This window comes from Nasonia vitripennis, chromosome 1, assembly GCF_009193385.2.
Source record: "Nasonia vitripennis strain AsymCx chromosome 1, Nvit_psr_1.1, whole genome shotgun sequence".
NCBI classification, from domain to species: domain Eukaryota; kingdom Metazoa; phylum Arthropoda; class Insecta; order Hymenoptera; family Pteromalidae; genus Nasonia; species Nasonia vitripennis.
The window spans coordinates 11,274,564-11,292,562 of NC_045757.1; the positions used below are offsets into that span (position 1 = coordinate 11,274,564).

The following is a 17,999-nucleotide window of genomic DNA, read 5'->3' on the forward strand; positions in this document are numbered from 1 at the left end:
TGCAAATATTATTTTGAACCTCTCGTTTTATGCTCTATACATACCTGCGGCACCTAACTCCTAAATTATTCATGAGTTTTCTTATTTACTCGCTGCAGCGCCGTAGCCAGTTTCGTGGATCGTGCATCTCTCTCGCGCGTGCAGATGTTTTTTTGACATCCATTTGACGAGCCAGAGGAATTTGGTTTTTTGCTGGGAGCATAATTATATAGGTGTGAGAAGTAAACATGCGAGGTGGTGAGTGAAAATGAAGAGCGAGCTTTCGGTGAGTTTTACACAATTCTCAAAATATTTATTTTAACTTATCGTCTTTCTTATTCAAATAGTTCGAGCGCACCGCAGAGTCCGACAATCATATCTCGATGAGCGCGCACACATTCGTTCCGACTCGTCACTCTCTTACACATCAGCTGTGTATACTTTTGGTATACCATCGAGAGACAATTCTCTCTTCCTCTCTCGCAACGTAATAAGTCGGAGCTTTTCCGAAAAAAACTCGCCGACGGAGCTCTCCATACAATCGCTTCCGACAATATATTCATATATGTATAGATCATAATTAAAGAAGAATAATGTTATGTAATTAAGCATTGCGCGTAATTCGATGTAAATTGTTTACACTTATTTACAATTGTTTTTTTTTTATTTGTTTGGTCTTCCATCGGATTCCAACGACGTTTTTCTTTTTCCTTCCCGCGACCCTATCCCTTTGTCGTTACATGCGCTTATACACGCCCATCAATAAACATACATATATGTATATTATATTTTGAGATTCGAAAAACGAAGGCTCGATAAAAAATACACGTCTATAATTATTATTCATCGCGTCGCACGATCGTCGCATAAACTTTTGATATCATACAAAAGATACTGTCGTGTGCAGCACTACACGCGTATTTCTATATATTCACGTTGGACAGCTTCCGACGCATGAGAAAGAAAAAAAATATCGAAATGATACATATAGGTGTACACGCAGTATCTCAGGTGAAACGCAAAACGACGTTGGTTGAAGCTCGTTGAGAAAATGTTGTCCTCTATATGTATAGGTATATATAAGTACGTGTATACAAGAGCGATGCGCCTGATCATCATTGCATACCCCCTACAAATGTGAAATTGGCACCTTTGCGTTCGTCGTGTGATTAATTTTTTCCTCTCTTCTGCTTTATACCTAATCCGCTATAATATAACGCCTCAACATCATTGCACCGCGCTGCCAGATGCGCCGGCTCGAATCACACACGATCCTCTCTCGCGTACATCTTTTTGAATTTATTGTGTATCAGTTGATACATCAGCACACGAATATACGAATGTCTCGTGTGAAAAATAAACTCCCTGCACGTCTCTCTCCATCAACAAAATCGATCGTATAGCCTCGCGATACAGTGCGTACAATACGTTCGAGAAAAAATATACCCGCACACACACAAACACACACACTCACCCAACGCTTCATTTGTCATTCGTTACTTTTCGCGCTCTGTCTCGTAGGGAAGAAGATGCAGCTAGAGGCTGCAGCACCTGCAGCGGAAAAGCCGGGCGCAATTCCGGGGCTCGAGTTAGAGGGTCTCGAGGAGGTTCTGCACGAGGAGGGTCGGCGCGCTGACCCGAGCCTTGCCGGCAGCTTCCGAAGACTTGCGGGCCTGTCGGGCTGCACTGCTGGGACAGCCCCGCATGCTGCAACGGGTCGGCGAGCCGCGCTCCAGCTGCTCGGATTTGTTGCTGTCCTGCTCCAGCTGAACCGAGACCGAAGCCACCCGTGGACGCGAGCCGCACTCCGTCTCCTGAAAGTACATGATTTCATCGTTATGATTTTTTTTTGTTTTGTTTTTCTCCATTATTTTGTAATCCCTGAATGCTCGTGATGGATTCGCATTTTTATATTATATTATCGTTGAAAAAGGAACGCGCTATCTTGGATTGAAAAAATTAAAATAAAATCGGATTATACCGTCGATGCGTGCATTATGTACTTTGAAATTTAACGACCATCGGCTGCGCCTCGCCGTGTACAGTGTAATTAACTCGATATGCATCTTTTTAAATACATGTCATCGCAGTTCTGCTTTACGCCGCGCAGCGCCAGAGCGCACGCGATTGTCGTTATACGGCCGTAATACTCACCAGCGCGACTCTCCCGAGCGTTGCCGCAAAATTAATTATTCGCCCGAATGTAGCTCTAAAGTAACTCACGCATCGCGCGGGGAAACCACGTTGTATAACGGGGTATCTGGAAAAATTCTAAAACAAGCGAATCTCAATATATTGCCGGGCGCGTTATTCCGACGAAGACATCCATCAAACTCGCGCTTTTCCGATAAAGAAACTAGACTCTCTTCTACTACTCCCGGCAAAGTTCAATTCTACCGAGCTGCGGGCCCGCCCCAGCTATAGCTCTCTAAAAAAAGCAATCCTCAAAGCGCGAGCGCTCCCTTTGCTGCAGCGAGTATAAATTAAAGCCATCAGCGCGGCCGAGTGTAGAGCTCGGGATTAGCACAAGATGATCGATCAAGAGCAAGGGTATACAGCGCTAGCGAGTTCTTTGTTCAAGTTTAGCTCTTTCTCTCTGTCTCTAGTGCGAGCGCGAGCGCGGGATATAACGTGAGCCGGCCCGTGAGGTTACGGAAACAAGAGACGCGCGAGGAGGGGGATAGAGAGAAACCGGAGAGAGCTTGCGCCGCACGGGAAAAGGATCTCGCCGCTTGCCACCGCCGCCCTTTCCAAATGAACCTATCTATTTAATTGGAATTATGACGACCTCGCCGCCGGCTCTTAATTAATTCTCCAGAGAGGCTTCGCTGCAGAGAGACTTACCTCCACACGGAAAGATATATATATATAGAGAGCCACATATGCCTGCGCACACCTCCGCAGTAGGTTTTGCGCGCATAACTCTCTTGCCGTGTGAGCGGTGCGTCGTATGGGTCCGCTGCCGTTTTGCCGAGTGAATTCGAAACGGGGGAATCCCCTCGACGTACCCGATGAAATTCAAAATACCCTGTATATACATATATACCGTGCGCGGCTATACCGGCGCCTCCGAGCGAAAGAGCTACTTTGCGCTACACACGCGGTCAGCCTACTACTTAATTAAAGCTTCTCAAAGCTTCCAGCTGACTTTTTAACGCTGCATGACTACAACGACGGCTAATTCGCCAGCTCTCGTTTTAATTAAATTCACGTTGTTTTTTCACGCTGCTCCGCGTCGTTATAAATTATTTACAAAGAGAGAGAATGGGAGAGGGACTCACCAACAAACAAAGGTTCCGCTGCTGCCGCTGATAAGTTCTTTGACGCGACTGGTGCTGCAACTGCCAAGCCTGGATGTACAGGTCGCCCCGGTAGATGAGGCCGCCCCGACGGGCTCGCAGCATTATGTGCCACCTGCAAAAATCCGATTGGAGCAATTACGGCTTGCACACTCCGTGGAATCGGCCCCGGCAAAGGGCACTTTTCGAAGCATTTTCACGGCTGCCGCCGCCGCTGGGAGAGCGTCGCTTGCAGAGCTTTTTCACCGATTTTTTCGACTTGCTAAAATTGTTTTTAAATTCACCTTTTTCAAGCAGTTGACGCTAGAATTAACGAGCGAGTCCGGAAAGGAGAATCATTCATGCGACGGATGAAAATCACCGTCGAATAAAATGCGAATTTATTTTACTTTGGACGGGCTTCACGCGTTATTCGTATTGCAGAAAATCAAATCAAATATGTATATAAATGGCTTAATGATACGATGATGACTTTCAGACTTTACACGAAGGCTGAAACTCGCAATGTATTTACATCCTTTTTTTGGAAGGATCGTGTCAATCACAGCTTAATTTTGGCAAATCACATGAGCTCGAGAATCAGGCAGTCGCGATGTTTATCGTATTTAAAACGACAAAAAAAAACGAAAGTACATACTGATATTTCAATTTTGTCACCATATTTACGCGCAATGAAATGTGCGTGTGCCGAGCGCATTCGCACTCGAGTCGACGTACAAAAATAATCGAAACGCCATATCCCTACGTGCATTACGGGAACAAACATTAATTATACTAAATAAACACAGAGTTGTGATCAATCGCAGCGGCCGATGAATAATACACGTTACCAGAGCAACAACAACACTGCAAGCTCGCCCAGAGGCAATGATGAGTTTGTTTTTCTGCGCCAGCCGTACGAGGGCGGATCGGCACTCTTGTTCGACCGTAGCAAGAGGAGACGAAACGGAAAGAGCTTTCGCTCTCGAGCGAAGAAACAGTCGACGTTGCGGACAAAACTTGCGCTGTAAGCTCACGGTCAAGCAGTAAAAGAGCGAAACTCAACTTTTCTCTCTTCCAAGAAGACTCTCCCGACGACAAAGCCAAAGTCTGTATCGTCCAGTGCATAGCTGCTGCGACTTTTTAAGTTATTAAAGGCAAACAATCGCGCGCAGCGCTGGACTGATGGGTCAGCTTGATTATTGCCGCGCGCTATGAAAACTTGGGAAAATTAATACCGGGAAAGTGGCGCGGAAAAACAAACAAATACGCGCGGACACAGCGCTGGGCCATGAATTTCTCATTGATTGCCGCGCGCGCGAGTGTAGCCGCTCTTGCGCGCGATTCTCTCGGCGCGACTGTTCGAAAAAACGAGTCGCGTTTTATGTTTCCACTTTAATTTGCTTATATATCTGAAATTTGAGCGAGCGCAGCTTTTCAAAACGCAGCGAATATCGCGCATGGACAGGCGCATCGAAGCTGAAAAATTTAGCGCTAATACAAACAGGTTAAAAGCCTGCGTTGCGGGCAAGGGGATGAGTATATATGCGCGTCCGCAATATAACGTCCGAGTGCGATTGCATCGTTGTATTAAGCGCTCAGCGAGCTGATAAATCGAAAATTTATGGGATTTTCGGGGCCGCGTAGCGCCGCGACTGATGTGTGTATTTTCGACGTGCCACCTCCCAACCCCCTGCTGTACACTAATTGCATCATTTCGCTAATGCATTCGATTTGCCAAAAATATCTTAATACTCTAAATCGTGCACGTTGTGTGCATAAAGCTTTATTTTATCTAGTTACAAAAATGGCTGATTATATCGTATCGAAGCTATATATTATTTTGAATAAAGGTCACCATTTATAGGTGTATGAATAGTCGTTCAACGAAATTGAGCGCATATACGATCGATACATATAATCGGGCATAAAAATATAGCGAAGAGCGCGTCGAAAAAGCGCATCTCATCTCGAAAGCTTTCCCGCCGCCGGATTCTCGGAGATTCACATCAAGTGGTTCTTCATTTATTCAGCGCCGCCGCAGATCGAAAGCTGCAACGAGGCGAACGCGAGCTCATCTATATATATATATATATATATATATATATATATATATATATATATATATATATATATATATATATATATATATATATATATATATATATATATATATATATATATATATATATATAATATATATATATATATATATATATATATATATATATATATATATATATATAGCACACGTACGCGCAGACATGCGCGCGAACCGCGCGGCATGAGCAGTTTTCGAGCGGTCCCTCACCCTCGACGACCGGATTAATTTCTCATAAATCGTTCGCGGTTTTCGTTGATTGGTCCCGCTATTCCATTTATCTCCTGACTCGCCTCCAAAGCAATCGAGTACACGACAAATATTGCTTCGGCGCATACATGTGCGCGGGTAATCTACTTGAAGTTGCACATTCTCTTTTCGATTTTCCATTACGCGCGTCACTGGCGCGTTCTCCCTACATACGCCCCCGCGTTGTTATTAATTTTTATTGTCGTTACGTTTTCTGTTTTTTCATTCATACGGATCCCACTTCGATTCTTGCGCATTAAAAGCCTGCGATGTCGCTGACCGCGTGGGCGGGATAGAGGCCTCGCGTGCGATACGACTACATTTAAAATTGTCACGCGGCATGCGTCAATCGCGGCTGTTCCATATTGAAATCTCGTCGGCTATTCGACACATGCGAGGGCGAGCTTTTTTCCATTGTTTTGCCTTTTCATCTCGTTACACAATTTGCTTTTCAATCTCGCTGCGCGGACTTGTACCGAGAATTATACGTAAAGTTATTTTTTTTTTGCCTTTAATACCAAATATCTCGTGAACCGCGATTTAATTATATTTAAAGTAAACAATTTTCATCGACGGCTTTCGCTGATAATGATGACGTACGTATATAATGCGTAATTCTATATACATTGGTTTTTATGCTTCGTACTCGGTGTATAAAAGCAGTACCGTACTCGGCTTGTTTGTGTAAGAATGTTATATAATGTTGGTGCGTATATATTTTTTGCGCGCAAATATATGATCGTTTATATCATGATAATATTATGATCAACGTCGATAATGCGGCTTTTATTTTGCCGTGGAATATTATCCGATGGAAAGGAAGAATGAAAACAAAACCGAAACAACATATATTTACAATGGTACTGTATACCATTTCTCATGTGCGTATAAAACAAGTTAATGTTGTATTAACGGAATTCATAGAAACAATTAAGCTAAAATTCTACTGGAGGCAATTGTTCCCTTTTATTTGCGAACAGAATACTCTCAACGTTATACAGCTCATTAAGCATCTCGCTAATTCAAATTTTTCGCGCAAATTTGCAATAATAATAAACGCGCGCTCGGCAATGATCTCGTCCCTCCAATTGTTCATTTCCGAGGTGCACCGACGCGAAAATCTAATTTCCTTCGCGCAATTCTGTAAAAGAAGCCACCAGCACGGGCTGGTTGCTCGAATGTTTCAACTTTGATGAAGATTGTTTCCTGGTACAATCAAAATTCAAGCTAGGTCTACGCTCAAAGGTGTTGCTCGACGTTGCATTATGCATATAGGCATCGGAAGCGGCATCAGCGGCAGAAGCAGCGACGAGCATAAAAGGTTCAAAAGAGATTACCTCGTTATTAGCTGGTGAACTCGAGGCCACTGTCCTCGAGACCTGAGAATCCTCGCGGTACCGAGGAGCGAGGACCTGTGCACCGGAGAGAGCGACAGTCCCCTCAGGTAATACTTCAACGCTGGAAGCCATTTGCCTGAAAGAGAGAAGGACGGAAGCCGTTTAGATCCTCGTCTATTATATAATAAATATGAGTGCATTAACATTTCGTTTCCGACATCAGCGGGGAATATTGTTAAGTGCGCGTAGTATTGCATGTAAAGTGCAGTACTTGTATCGCATCCAAACGATACGCTTTCATCGAATTCGCACACAAGCGACAATTCACGCAAGCGTGTGTGTGTGTTTGGGGGATTAATAAGGATCGAGTGGATGCCAAAAGCAAATGAGTTGGATAGATAACTCGGATCTCGTCGGAGAAAAATTGTCCCTGAACAAGTGTTAAAATTCGCGATCGTAAAAAATGCCTCACCATTTTGATGCAGCCACGAGGCGTACTCGGCGAGGTGATCAGGACTCTTAGGTTGCAGGCGCACGACGTGCCTCAGCAAAGCCCCCGTCGTCGGGCCACTGGTCATCCTGGCGAGCACGAGGTAAGCCGGCGTGTAGGCTGGATCCAGGGAGACGCACTTCTGCAGCATCCGTATGCACTCCTCCGTCCTGTTGGTTTTTCTACAAAATTCAACAGAGAGGATCGTGCAACGTTATTATATTTTCTGTACGTCGCTCGGAAAATAATAAGCATGCGTCTCTCGTTCACATTATTATGTGTATACTATAATTCATAAACGAAGCTCGTCGGTGCAGTGACATCAGTATAGTCACGATGGTTATGAGATAAGAAAGAAGCTCACGCACGCATGCGGGAGCCGAAAGCGCGGGATGAAATAGGAAGAAGAAGACGCGAAGAAGCGCTATGTGCACAGATAGAGAGAGAGAGAGAGAGAGCGTCGGCGTATGAGAGAAAAAGATGAAGGGTGGGGGGGGGGGAGACAACGCGAGGATCAGAGGCTCGGTGCGGATATTAAAAAAGCCGATACACGAGCTTGCACCGCCATCATAAATCCGCCGGCGGCACATAAATTGAACGGCAATCTCTCCCTGCTCTTTCAACCGCCTCATGCACGCGCGAAACTCTTGCCGCCGTCTCGCTGAGTTATGAGCAGCCTGATGTAATCGACTTTGACTTTAACAAAGGCTTTGGTAATTAACGTTCGCGCACGAGTGTTCTCTCTTTGCCTCTCTCTCTCTCTCTCTCTCTCTCTCTCTCTCTCTCTCTCTCTCTCTCTCTCTCTCTCTCTCAGCCTGCAGTGCGGAGAGCCGGCGGCGGACTTTTATGCAGCGCAAAGAAATTTAATCCGCTCGCGACAGCGCCAACTCGGCAAACTTCTCCGGGCCTTCTATTAATCTTCCGCTCTCGTGCGTGCGCAATCTAACTCATTAGGATTCGAAATTGTCGTGGGGGCATCCGTCTCTGCTCTCGCGCGTTTTGCCAGCGTCTATAGTTCCCGGGTTCCCGGTGTGTACCTTATACTGATGCGCTTTTTCATGCGCGCGAGGAAGTTTGTAACGTATAATCCTATACAATGAGATTAAGCGGTGGAGCTTAATTAGTTCTGATGTTGCCGACGATGTATAATATGCGCGGTAGGTATATTGATCGATTAATGTAAAGAATTTGAAAACGATCCATATCACATAATTAATCAGGTATGCATCAACGAAGGAACGTCAATCGCAATTCCCGATACTCGAGGTGTGAAATCGCGAATGAAGAATGAGACGACAGTACGTATGCACTCACCTGTACAATTGTCCGAGGTTGTAGTGGGCGTTTACGTGACCTGGTTGCGCCTGAATCGCAGCCAGAAAGTGTTTCTCCGCCTGATCCCCCGCTGTTAGCGTGCCCAAATTGTTGTGCGCGCTCGCGTACGTCGGCCACAACCTGCAAGCACGAGATTACATTCCATACACACAGACACCAGTGTAGTGTATAGCGTGTATATATATTTGTGTGTGTGTGTGTGTGTGTGTGTGCGTGTGCCGAGCGTTGCGGGATATTAATTAACGTCGGCCACTACATTGTACGACGCATTTCAAGACCTTCGCGTACACTACTCCTATGTATATGTATATAATAGTGCGCGCTTAATTGAGTTTTCGGATATCGCTATATACATCACTATTGTTTTCCTTCGCTCTCCGTCCTCATTTTCCGCATTATTTCTCTTTAATTTGCCCACCTTTCCGCGCACGTTTTCAATTCATAAAAACGTCGAGCTTCACTACTATTGCTGTGCTTATTATCTCCCAGAAGCTCCATATCGACCGGCGCGGGCGTGCTCGATGTTGAACGGGAATAAAATAACGACTCGACAACATCGTTCCATCTTTCAGCGTATAGTCAGTCCATCACGCTCGGAAATTTCGCGCAGGATTTCCGCAACAATCTCTCTCTCTCTCTCTCTCTCTCTCTCTCTCTCTCTCTCTCCCTCCCTCTCTCTCTCCCTTGCTCGCTCGTTTTTTTTCTCTTCTCCCCCATGTCGATGCGGTGCAGAGAGCGTACCGCGTCCATCCGGTTGAGAGCATATTTTCCCTCGACCGACCCGATTTCTGACGTCGGCGGAACGCGCGCTGATGTGTATCACGCGCGGGATCGATCGTGTCCGAAGATTCGGAAATTGAATGGTATTATCTGGACTACAGAGGGAGAGATTTCTCTGCGCATATAATACACGAGCTTGCAAGCACCTCGACAGTGGCAAACTCGGGCAGATCCATCTCCTTCTCGTCAACCTCATCTATGCACATACACGTGTCTATTCCTCTTACACATGCGCACAGCCGCACACGTATACGCATATAATAATAAGCCCGAGGCGGCGAAGCTGCTTACGCGTGACGTAGCTTGGCAACGCAGATGTCCGCAAACCACCTTGTCATTCTCGCAGGGATTACTTGGCAGTGACGTTTGACGTCGGCTGCTGCTGCCGCTATACGTAGTCGATTAGCCTTTAGCCCGTAATACCTATGTGTATACCGTATGTGCGTCAGATTCGAATGCGTCGCGTCACGAGGGCGCTTTTAATGCGGTCGCCTCGCGGTTTTGTGCAAGCTCGAGCTATCGATCTCATAGAGCTTATTTCGCGAATAATCAGACTCGCGCGAAGGGCCGCTACTCGCATATAGCGCCTGGGGAGCGAACTGCAGCGGTAAAGCAACCAGGAGAAGATACACGCGATCGGCGATAATCAATGCTGATCAGCTGCTGATGGAGCGACCAATGCTCTTACAGGGCTTTGACATCGTCGGGCTTTGCCTACGGCCTCCGTCGGAGTCGTTGCACTTAAACGGGAGGCTACGCACTGGAATCGCTTGTTTGCCCCTCGCTCTGTGCGCGAACTACTCGGGCTGTTTCTTTTCTCCGCTTCTGCGCTTTGCTGTGAGCTTCTACGAATGTACGAGAGCAGGAGGGATGAGGGCTTTAATAATAAAGGAGTGTACTGTGGAGTGAGTGCAGCGAGTTGATAATCAAGGGGATCGCTGCAGAAACGAGGAAAGGGGGTTTATCTCAGTAAAGACGAGGGGGCGCCCCCCCTCCCCCAACCGAATAGAAATATGTATTCACCGGTCTTCTCTGCTACTTACAAATGAAAAACAGGTTTTTTATTATCCAGTAGGTATATAAGACGAGAGACTCTCAGCGCGGAATATTGCGTCACATTTTTCTCTTGGCTAACTCAGTCATTTCCTCTGGTCTTATCAGAAAAATCAGAGACAATGCGACTGGGGGGATATACCGTCGCGCGGAGAAGATGTCGAGTCGTGAGTGAGCTGCAGGCAAATGTAAAGATTCGATATAATCACATCTACTGTCAGCCACCGCGACAGGATGAGAATATATCCGCATCCGCTTTTTGTTAATTATTGCGCGGACACGCGAACTAGCTCATCTGCTGTCTGATTATAAGAGCGAGGCAGAGGATTGAGAAAAAAATTCAATGACAGTATCGCTAACCGCGATTAAATCAGGCCCTTTGAAAATAGATCGTAAACGCTTTTGGTCTATCCATACCGAGAAATTACATCATCAGCGGTTAGCGCATCACAATTGAAATGGTCTGTCTAAAATTAAAATTCAAAGAAGCTTGCTTATCGCGCATCGCTCTTATAATTCCGGCCGCGTCCGCGACGCTTTGTTTTTTATATACTTTTCTCGCTCCTTTTCTCGGGGGAATTTTTTTCGCGGAGACGCCGCGGACATCTTTCCAATGCCTGGGGGCGCTTCGAAACTGCGCGAGTCCGCGCTCATGGAAAGTTTAAATAAGTTCCGCGACCATGCCTGATTGATTTACTTTTAACTTAACTTGATAGGGAGTTTTCTGTCCGGGACTCTCTTCGGCGCGCTCATCGAAGCTCCCGGCGAATTTCCGCGCGCGAGGATCGAGATAAAGATGGACGTCCGATATGCGCAGCGAGATAGACGCGACGGGGAAATGGAAATTCCCGAATAAAGCCCGATCGCCCAGCCAGATATCTCTCGCAGACTGTGTATATCGAGATAATTAAACGCTTTGGCATCAGCGTTTCGGAATAAGCTGTATATAGGTGTATACGTATATCGAGATATCTTTTAAAATTTCCAGTGGGTCGCTGCCGGCGCGTTAATGTGTCAATCGCTCTCCTTGCAGTCTTCCGTGAAAGCTCGGAGAATAAAAAAGACTCCTCCACTGCTGGTTTGTCACGCCCCGGTAATTACGAGATCCTCGCGCAGCTGCGAGAATGGACGAAGAAGAGAGAGAGAGAGAGAGAATGGGGTGCCAAAGAAAGCTTCACGCCGTCGTCGTCTGAGAAAAAACTAAGCAAGTAAAAAGAGTAGAAAGCAACCATATAATTGATTCGGGTTAAATCGGTTGCAAGCTCGATTTCTCGTGCGTGTACACCTCGAATTCCCCCGGCATTTTTCTCCTCGAAATTCCAGCGCGGCTCTTATTACTTTGCGGAGCGCGACGAACGAGCCTCCTTCAGAAATCGACAACCGGCTGCAGTGCGCAAGAAGCCGAGCCACGCGCTCGTTCGGCTTTCAGCGCATCTTCCCAGGATTGCGCTTAGCTCCGAGCGAGAGAGGAAGTTTCGCGAAAGTGGAAGCAGTCGCGAAACATCCGACGACATGCGGGACTCGTCTCTTCGTGCATTTTCTATAGCCTCCGAGCTAGAAAACTCGCGTTTCTCTCTCTCTCTCTCTCTCTCTCTCTCTCTCTCTCTCTCTTCCCCCTTTCATCTATATTCATACTTGGCTGTAGCAGCAACACAGATTCGTCGCTAGCCGCGACGCTGCTCCTCCTCGCGAGACTACTCCCTCGCTATGTGTATGAGCATACATACGTGTTCGACATTAACTTTCAATTCCCTTGCGTGTATAACGCCACTGAACGTACAGAGCGTAGTCTTGAAAGCGAGATAGAAAAGAACAGAACAGAGATGAGGGAGTATAGTCGGCTATAAATCTCGTGCGTATATAGCATATACATCCGAGAGGGCCGTGCGACGAATGCGTTTAGGCCCGTCGAACGCAGAGGCGCGCGGTTTATCGACTAGCGGCGCGCGAGTGAGCACGGGGGCTATACGGATTGCGACATCGATCATTTTTAGGGGCCGGTAAAAAAGCTCGGGGGATAATTTAAGAGCCGCGCGGCAGTTTTGCGGCCGAATCTCCGATACCAGCAGCAGCAGCGGCGGCGGCGGATTATACGGAAGCGCGGCGTCGCGTGCACTTCCGCGGATCATAAAGTAGGCGGTGTGGCCGTTCTTGCGCGGAGCCCGTAATTTTCGCTCGACCAGCTTTATGAGCCAGCGCCGGCCCACCTACAGCCTGCCGAGCTAGAGAGAGAGAGAGAGAGAGAGAGAGAGAGAGAGAGAGAGAGAGAGAGAGAGAGAGAGAGAGAGAGAGAGAGAGAGAGAGAGAGCAGATCCGCCTGCGTGCAAAGGTTAAACTGCAGCGACGCCGATGATGATGACAATGGCGAGCGAATTTTCTTCAAAATAGGTTCGCGCGATTTTCCTTCAATTTTGCACGACGGACGCGGGCTAATCGAAATTATTGGGACGAGCATGGATTATCGATGCTCTTGTTATATCCAGAAGTAGCGCAGCCGAGTTTTCAGCAGACGATTTGAATTATTGAGGCAGCGCATCGCTAATTGTCTTATTTACGGATATAGATAACTGATAATAGATAAATATAATTCCGCGAACTTTACTTGATTAATTCACCCGCGCCGCGAGCGCGCAGATTATTTTTATCCCCCTGACGCAGACATCCTCGTTTCAACAGCAATAAATGGCCAACGCGCATATATATATATATATATATATATATATATATATATATATATATATATATATATATATATATATAAGGCCGAAACCGTCAACTGCACTCTCTCGTAATAATGCAAAAACTTTCCAAGTCTTTTCTTCTCGTCGAAAGCTCCCCTGTTTATCTTTCTCGCAGCCGCGATGTTATTCAGCGCGGCGCTACCGAAGCTCGCTCTATTCTCAGCGTCGCGCATTCAAGCTATCTCTCTCTCTCACTCTCTCTCTCTCTCTCTCTCTCTCTCTCTCTCTCTCCCTCTGTGCAATCGGAAACTGACTGATCCCGACTTTCTCTCCCGAAAGCTGCGCCTGCATGGCGAGCACGGGCTACTCGCAGTTGATTCGACGTGACCTCGTTTCGACGCGCGCGGCGCGTACGCAGCCTTTCCTCCCTCCCCCCTCTTTCTCTTTCCTCGATGCTATTGACCCTTTGGGCTTGCGGTCGCGTTGGATATTTTTTCGGACGTTTTTGCTCGCGTTGATCAGCCGGAAGCTTCCGGTATTTTGAAGGGTCTTCTATTGTTTTTTACTTCCGCGCGGGACGGGTTATACTGCGCCGGGGCGAATTTTCACCTTTTTCGGGCCGCTTTTATTCTGGCTCTTTTGTTCGGAATAATTATACGGACGGCCGAGCGAGAATCTGGCTTGGAATATAATTAATGAGTCTTCTCGAGCAAGGCGGGGACGGATTAAAAACGGTCACAGCGCCTCACTTCAAATTATGTACTTTGTAAACGGAAAGTCACTGTACAAGAGCCGGAGTGTACTATATATAGAAAGTCAAACGGTGACGAGCGCCGGGCCTTATCGAGTCCCTGATCGCGAGCTTCCCGATAAAAAGCACCTCTAAACAATCAGGACAAATACAACGTCGACGAGCGCGCGCACGCGTGTATCCGATTTCCCTCGTGAGACGGTCACCGCTGCAGTAGATACCAGAGCCCGATATCCGACCGGATTCCGCCCTCGCGTATATAGAGGTATTTTAAAGCGCGCCACAGCCGAGTCTCCAATATGCGCGAAAGTATATATAGAAGAGTCGCGCGTAAAAACGCCGTATACATGTACATATAGCTATGTATCTAGTGTCTCGCGTCGCGTGACTGTATGTGGCGATACAGGCGCGAATCGGTTTTCCGAAAAAATGATTGTCTCTCTCTCTCTCTCTCTCTCTCTCTCTCTCTCTCTCTCTCTCTCGCAACGCGCTTTTACGGCGTATCAGCACATTCGAGAGATTTTCCTCGGGGTTGATTTACTGCCCGATAGGCCGCGGCGCCGACCTCCCTTCCACGTACACGTCATATATTTATATATTCACAATATGTGTATGCCTGTACATATTATATATCTATATGCATACACGTATGTGCTGGGAGAGCGCCGAAGCCGTGCGCGCGGGTTTTATATGCGCCGAGAGCGAGTGAATAATGGTAAAAGCAGGGCGTCGTAAAACACCAATCAAATAATGCATTATCGTAAATACATAAGGCCTGCTCGCGCGCGCGCCTGTCGCACGCGTAAAATTTTCATGCTTTATCTGTTTCGTCCTCAGACGACGTCGCCGTCTCTCTCCGCGATATTCGCCTATAGATAGACGCTCGTACGTATACAAATATAAAAGCTCGCTCGCGCGCTTTTTATTTTCAATCTCGTTAGCTCGTCTATTTCTCTTATTTTCTTGCCTACTTCTTCCAACGAACGGACGGACGAGCGAAAAAAACGTCCTCGCGCGCGGTATCGATCGTCGGCTGCATAAAAAAAGGAGGAACAAACAGCACGTGCAGGCCGTCGCGGTGCGAGAGCGACAACGACGAGTTTTAAATACACACACGCGGCGCAGGGGTAAGATCAGAGCGCCTACTGCGAGCCTCGCCTATATCGGCGAAATGGAATTTTCACGAGACTCGCGTTTCTTTTTCTCGATTCTCCATACATACGCTGTGTAGCTCTGATATGCACGTCGTTCGCTCCGGCCCGCCGCACTTTGCGCGTCCGGTATATACAGCGTTGCGTATCTATATTTCCGCACCTCTCGTCGCTGTTTGTCGAGCTGATTGCATTTTCGTTGGGGCGAATTCACTATACTCTACTCGATGGGTTCTGTGTGAGTGTACGTGACAAAGTTGATTGGTGCATTATGTGTGTAGTACATATGCTGCTTTAATAGGCTCCCATTTAGCCGGAGCTTTTATATCGGCTTATCGGAGCTGCGTCGCACCTTTCTGCGGCTAAAAATAGCCGCGCGGCTCATTTAACCCCCGACTATGCTGCTGTTTCTTGGACGCGCGTATACAACGCGTTCGAATTGATTGATAATCGATACAGGAGCAGAGCGAGCTTAATCGACGCGAGCTTGCGAGCGATATCGCTCTACTCTCGCGAAAAACAAAGGCTATAAAGTGCAGCAGTATGTTTGCCTCCTTTGTGCAACAGTCTATAATATGCATACGTACGCACTCCTTTACTCTCTCCTCTAGCTCTATCTAGCTCTTTCTCTCCCTGCGCGGTGTACTGCGTTATTATCCGCAGCGCATAGAGCGTCCCTTGCCCTCTATTTCATTATTCACCGTGGCACTTCATCTCTCCCGGCTAATTAATGCAGTTTTGTTGGTTCACCGCGTAGTCCCACACGGGATTACGCGGCCACTGCGCCTCTCGGAAAGTCGAGGCGCGCGCACGTATACTTGTTAAGGGAGCCAAGGTATTCATCAGCGTCGACTCGGCCAAGATAATGCGCGCGCGCGGGTCACTATATGCGGCTATGCTCCGCTGCAGCCGCGCGAGCGCGTTTACCTCTGCATTATGATAGCCAAGGCCTGCCAAATGACGGCTTGAGCATTTCAGGCATGGATGTGCAGGCTAGCTGCAACACTATGACGGCCCGGGCTTTGAACCGGAGGCTGCGCTGATGCTTTTGCATATTTCCCGAAGCCATGTGCAGGCGGTGCCCGCCGGCAAGCTTCTTTTCCTCGTTTTCATTTTCTTATCCGCGTAATAGGTGAAATGTTTTAAAGGATTTCATTGAAGCTTTTGCGATTCCGTCGTATTCTCTTTGTGAGGGCTCTTTGTGATACCTGTAAATGAAAATGTATAATACTTTGCGCTGTAGAGAAATAGACGCATTTTTTATAAATCTGCTTTTTTTCTTTCAATCTCTCCTTCGCTATATTAAAGTCTTTTGTGTGAATTAAAAAGTGCGTTTCGAAATCTCTTTGTCGACTCAAAGCCGAAACGACTTTTGCTGCGTTGAAACTGCATTTCTCTGCGCTTAAAAAAAACCGGTGGTTTTTCAGCGAAATACAAAATTACTCGTTTTAGCGCTTCGTTACACGTTTTAATTAAAAAATCCCATATTCATATTTGCCCGCGGAGCTTTCGCAAGCTCATTGATCTCTGTGTACTAGACTATATCAACCGGCGCACCCATACAGCACGCGCTCTGACATCTTCGAGCGTCCTGCGCTGCATCAAGAATATTTGAAGAATCTTGAAGCATCAGCGAATCGTGTTTAAGTACCAGCTCTCCCTTTCCACGACTTTTCTTTTCAAGCTTCCGGCCTTTTTTCACCTGTGCGATGCGCTATCCGTATCAGAATCTCATGATATAGATCGTGTGCACCTCGCGCTCGATATACGATCTTCGAATCTGTTCGATTTTTTCGCATTGTAACGCGTGTCTTGATTGAACGAAAATCCGCATAAGTTAATAAGAAACCACTGCGGATTTTCGTAACCTTGATTTTCCTCCAGACCCGCGCGTAGGGCGACGCATAAAAGAAATGCTCGTCCTTATAATAAATTACGAAAAGTGATAACAACGACGGCCTCGTATTCCAGCGTGAAATAGCTCGAAGAATCCGATGTGCTGCGCGCAAAAGTCAATCGCCGAGAAGCAATAAACACCCCAATACGCATCGAGCCGATAAATTAGGATAATCGAGTCCCATCGATACAGCCTGGCAAAGATTAATCAGCGCGCCCGCGTGTGTATGTATACCCGCGCCCCCTCGTGAGGCCGAAAAAAGAAGAAGAAAAAAGAAAAAGAAAGAAGAAAGCCGTCGCGTTATTGCCCCCGCAGCCAGCTAGTAGGAAATAGAGCCCAGGTGCGCGATAAGGCTGGAATCGAGGGAAGCCGGTCATTACGCACACACACACACACAGGCTGCGCGGAAAAAAAGTGCGGAGCTCCGAAAAATGCGGCAGATGGTCTCGTGAGACTACTACACTGCGTGCGCCACGTGCCCCGGCAAATGGGGGTAGGTATGCGCACACTTATCGGCCTTGGAGATCGGAAAAACGGCGTCGAGGACAATGAGAGTCGAGAGATAGATAGCGAGGGGAAGGTGTGTACGCGCTGAAAAAGGTGGAGCATTTAAATATATTTTAGCGGACTTTCCCGGCACTGTTTCGCGCTAAACTACGAAATATTTTGAAACTTTGCTTTTTCTTCTTGTCTGCCGCCTGCCGCCGCCGGTGGTAATTCCTCTTCGTTTCCTCCGGGCTAATTTATTATTTCAGAACTTCTCTCTCTCCCGCAGCTTTCTCCGTTTAATGAAAGCGCTAACGCGGATGAAGATACTTCTCGAGAGTAATAACATTATCATCGCCACTCTCTTCTCGTCGCTCTCTCGCTGTTATTGTTCGAGCAATCTCGGCGCTCGAACGAGGCAATAATAAAAT

At 47.0% G+C, this 17,999-nt stretch overlaps 1 protein-coding gene across 1 annotated transcript in view; it reads right to left on the reverse strand.

Annotated features, from left to right (window-relative positions):
* Positions 1-260: 260 nt before the first annotated feature.
* The window catches only part of LOC100678171 (protein O-mannosyl-transferase TMTC1), an 87,394-nt gene continuing 69,655 nt past the window's right edge, over positions 261-17,999 (reverse strand). The window contains exons 11-15 of the mRNA XM_031923123.2: positions 8,749-8,889; positions 7,417-7,616; positions 6,945-7,080; positions 3,261-3,393; positions 261-1,793 (exon numbers count right to left, since the gene is read on the reverse strand). Coding sequence (XP_031778983.1) covers positions 1,569-1,793; positions 3,261-3,393; positions 6,945-7,080; positions 7,417-7,616; positions 8,749-8,889 — 835 coding nt within the window. The 3' untranslated portion in view covers positions 261-1,568. The remainder of the gene's footprint in view (positions 1,794-3,260; positions 3,394-6,944; positions 7,081-7,416; positions 7,617-8,748; positions 8,890-17,999) is intronic.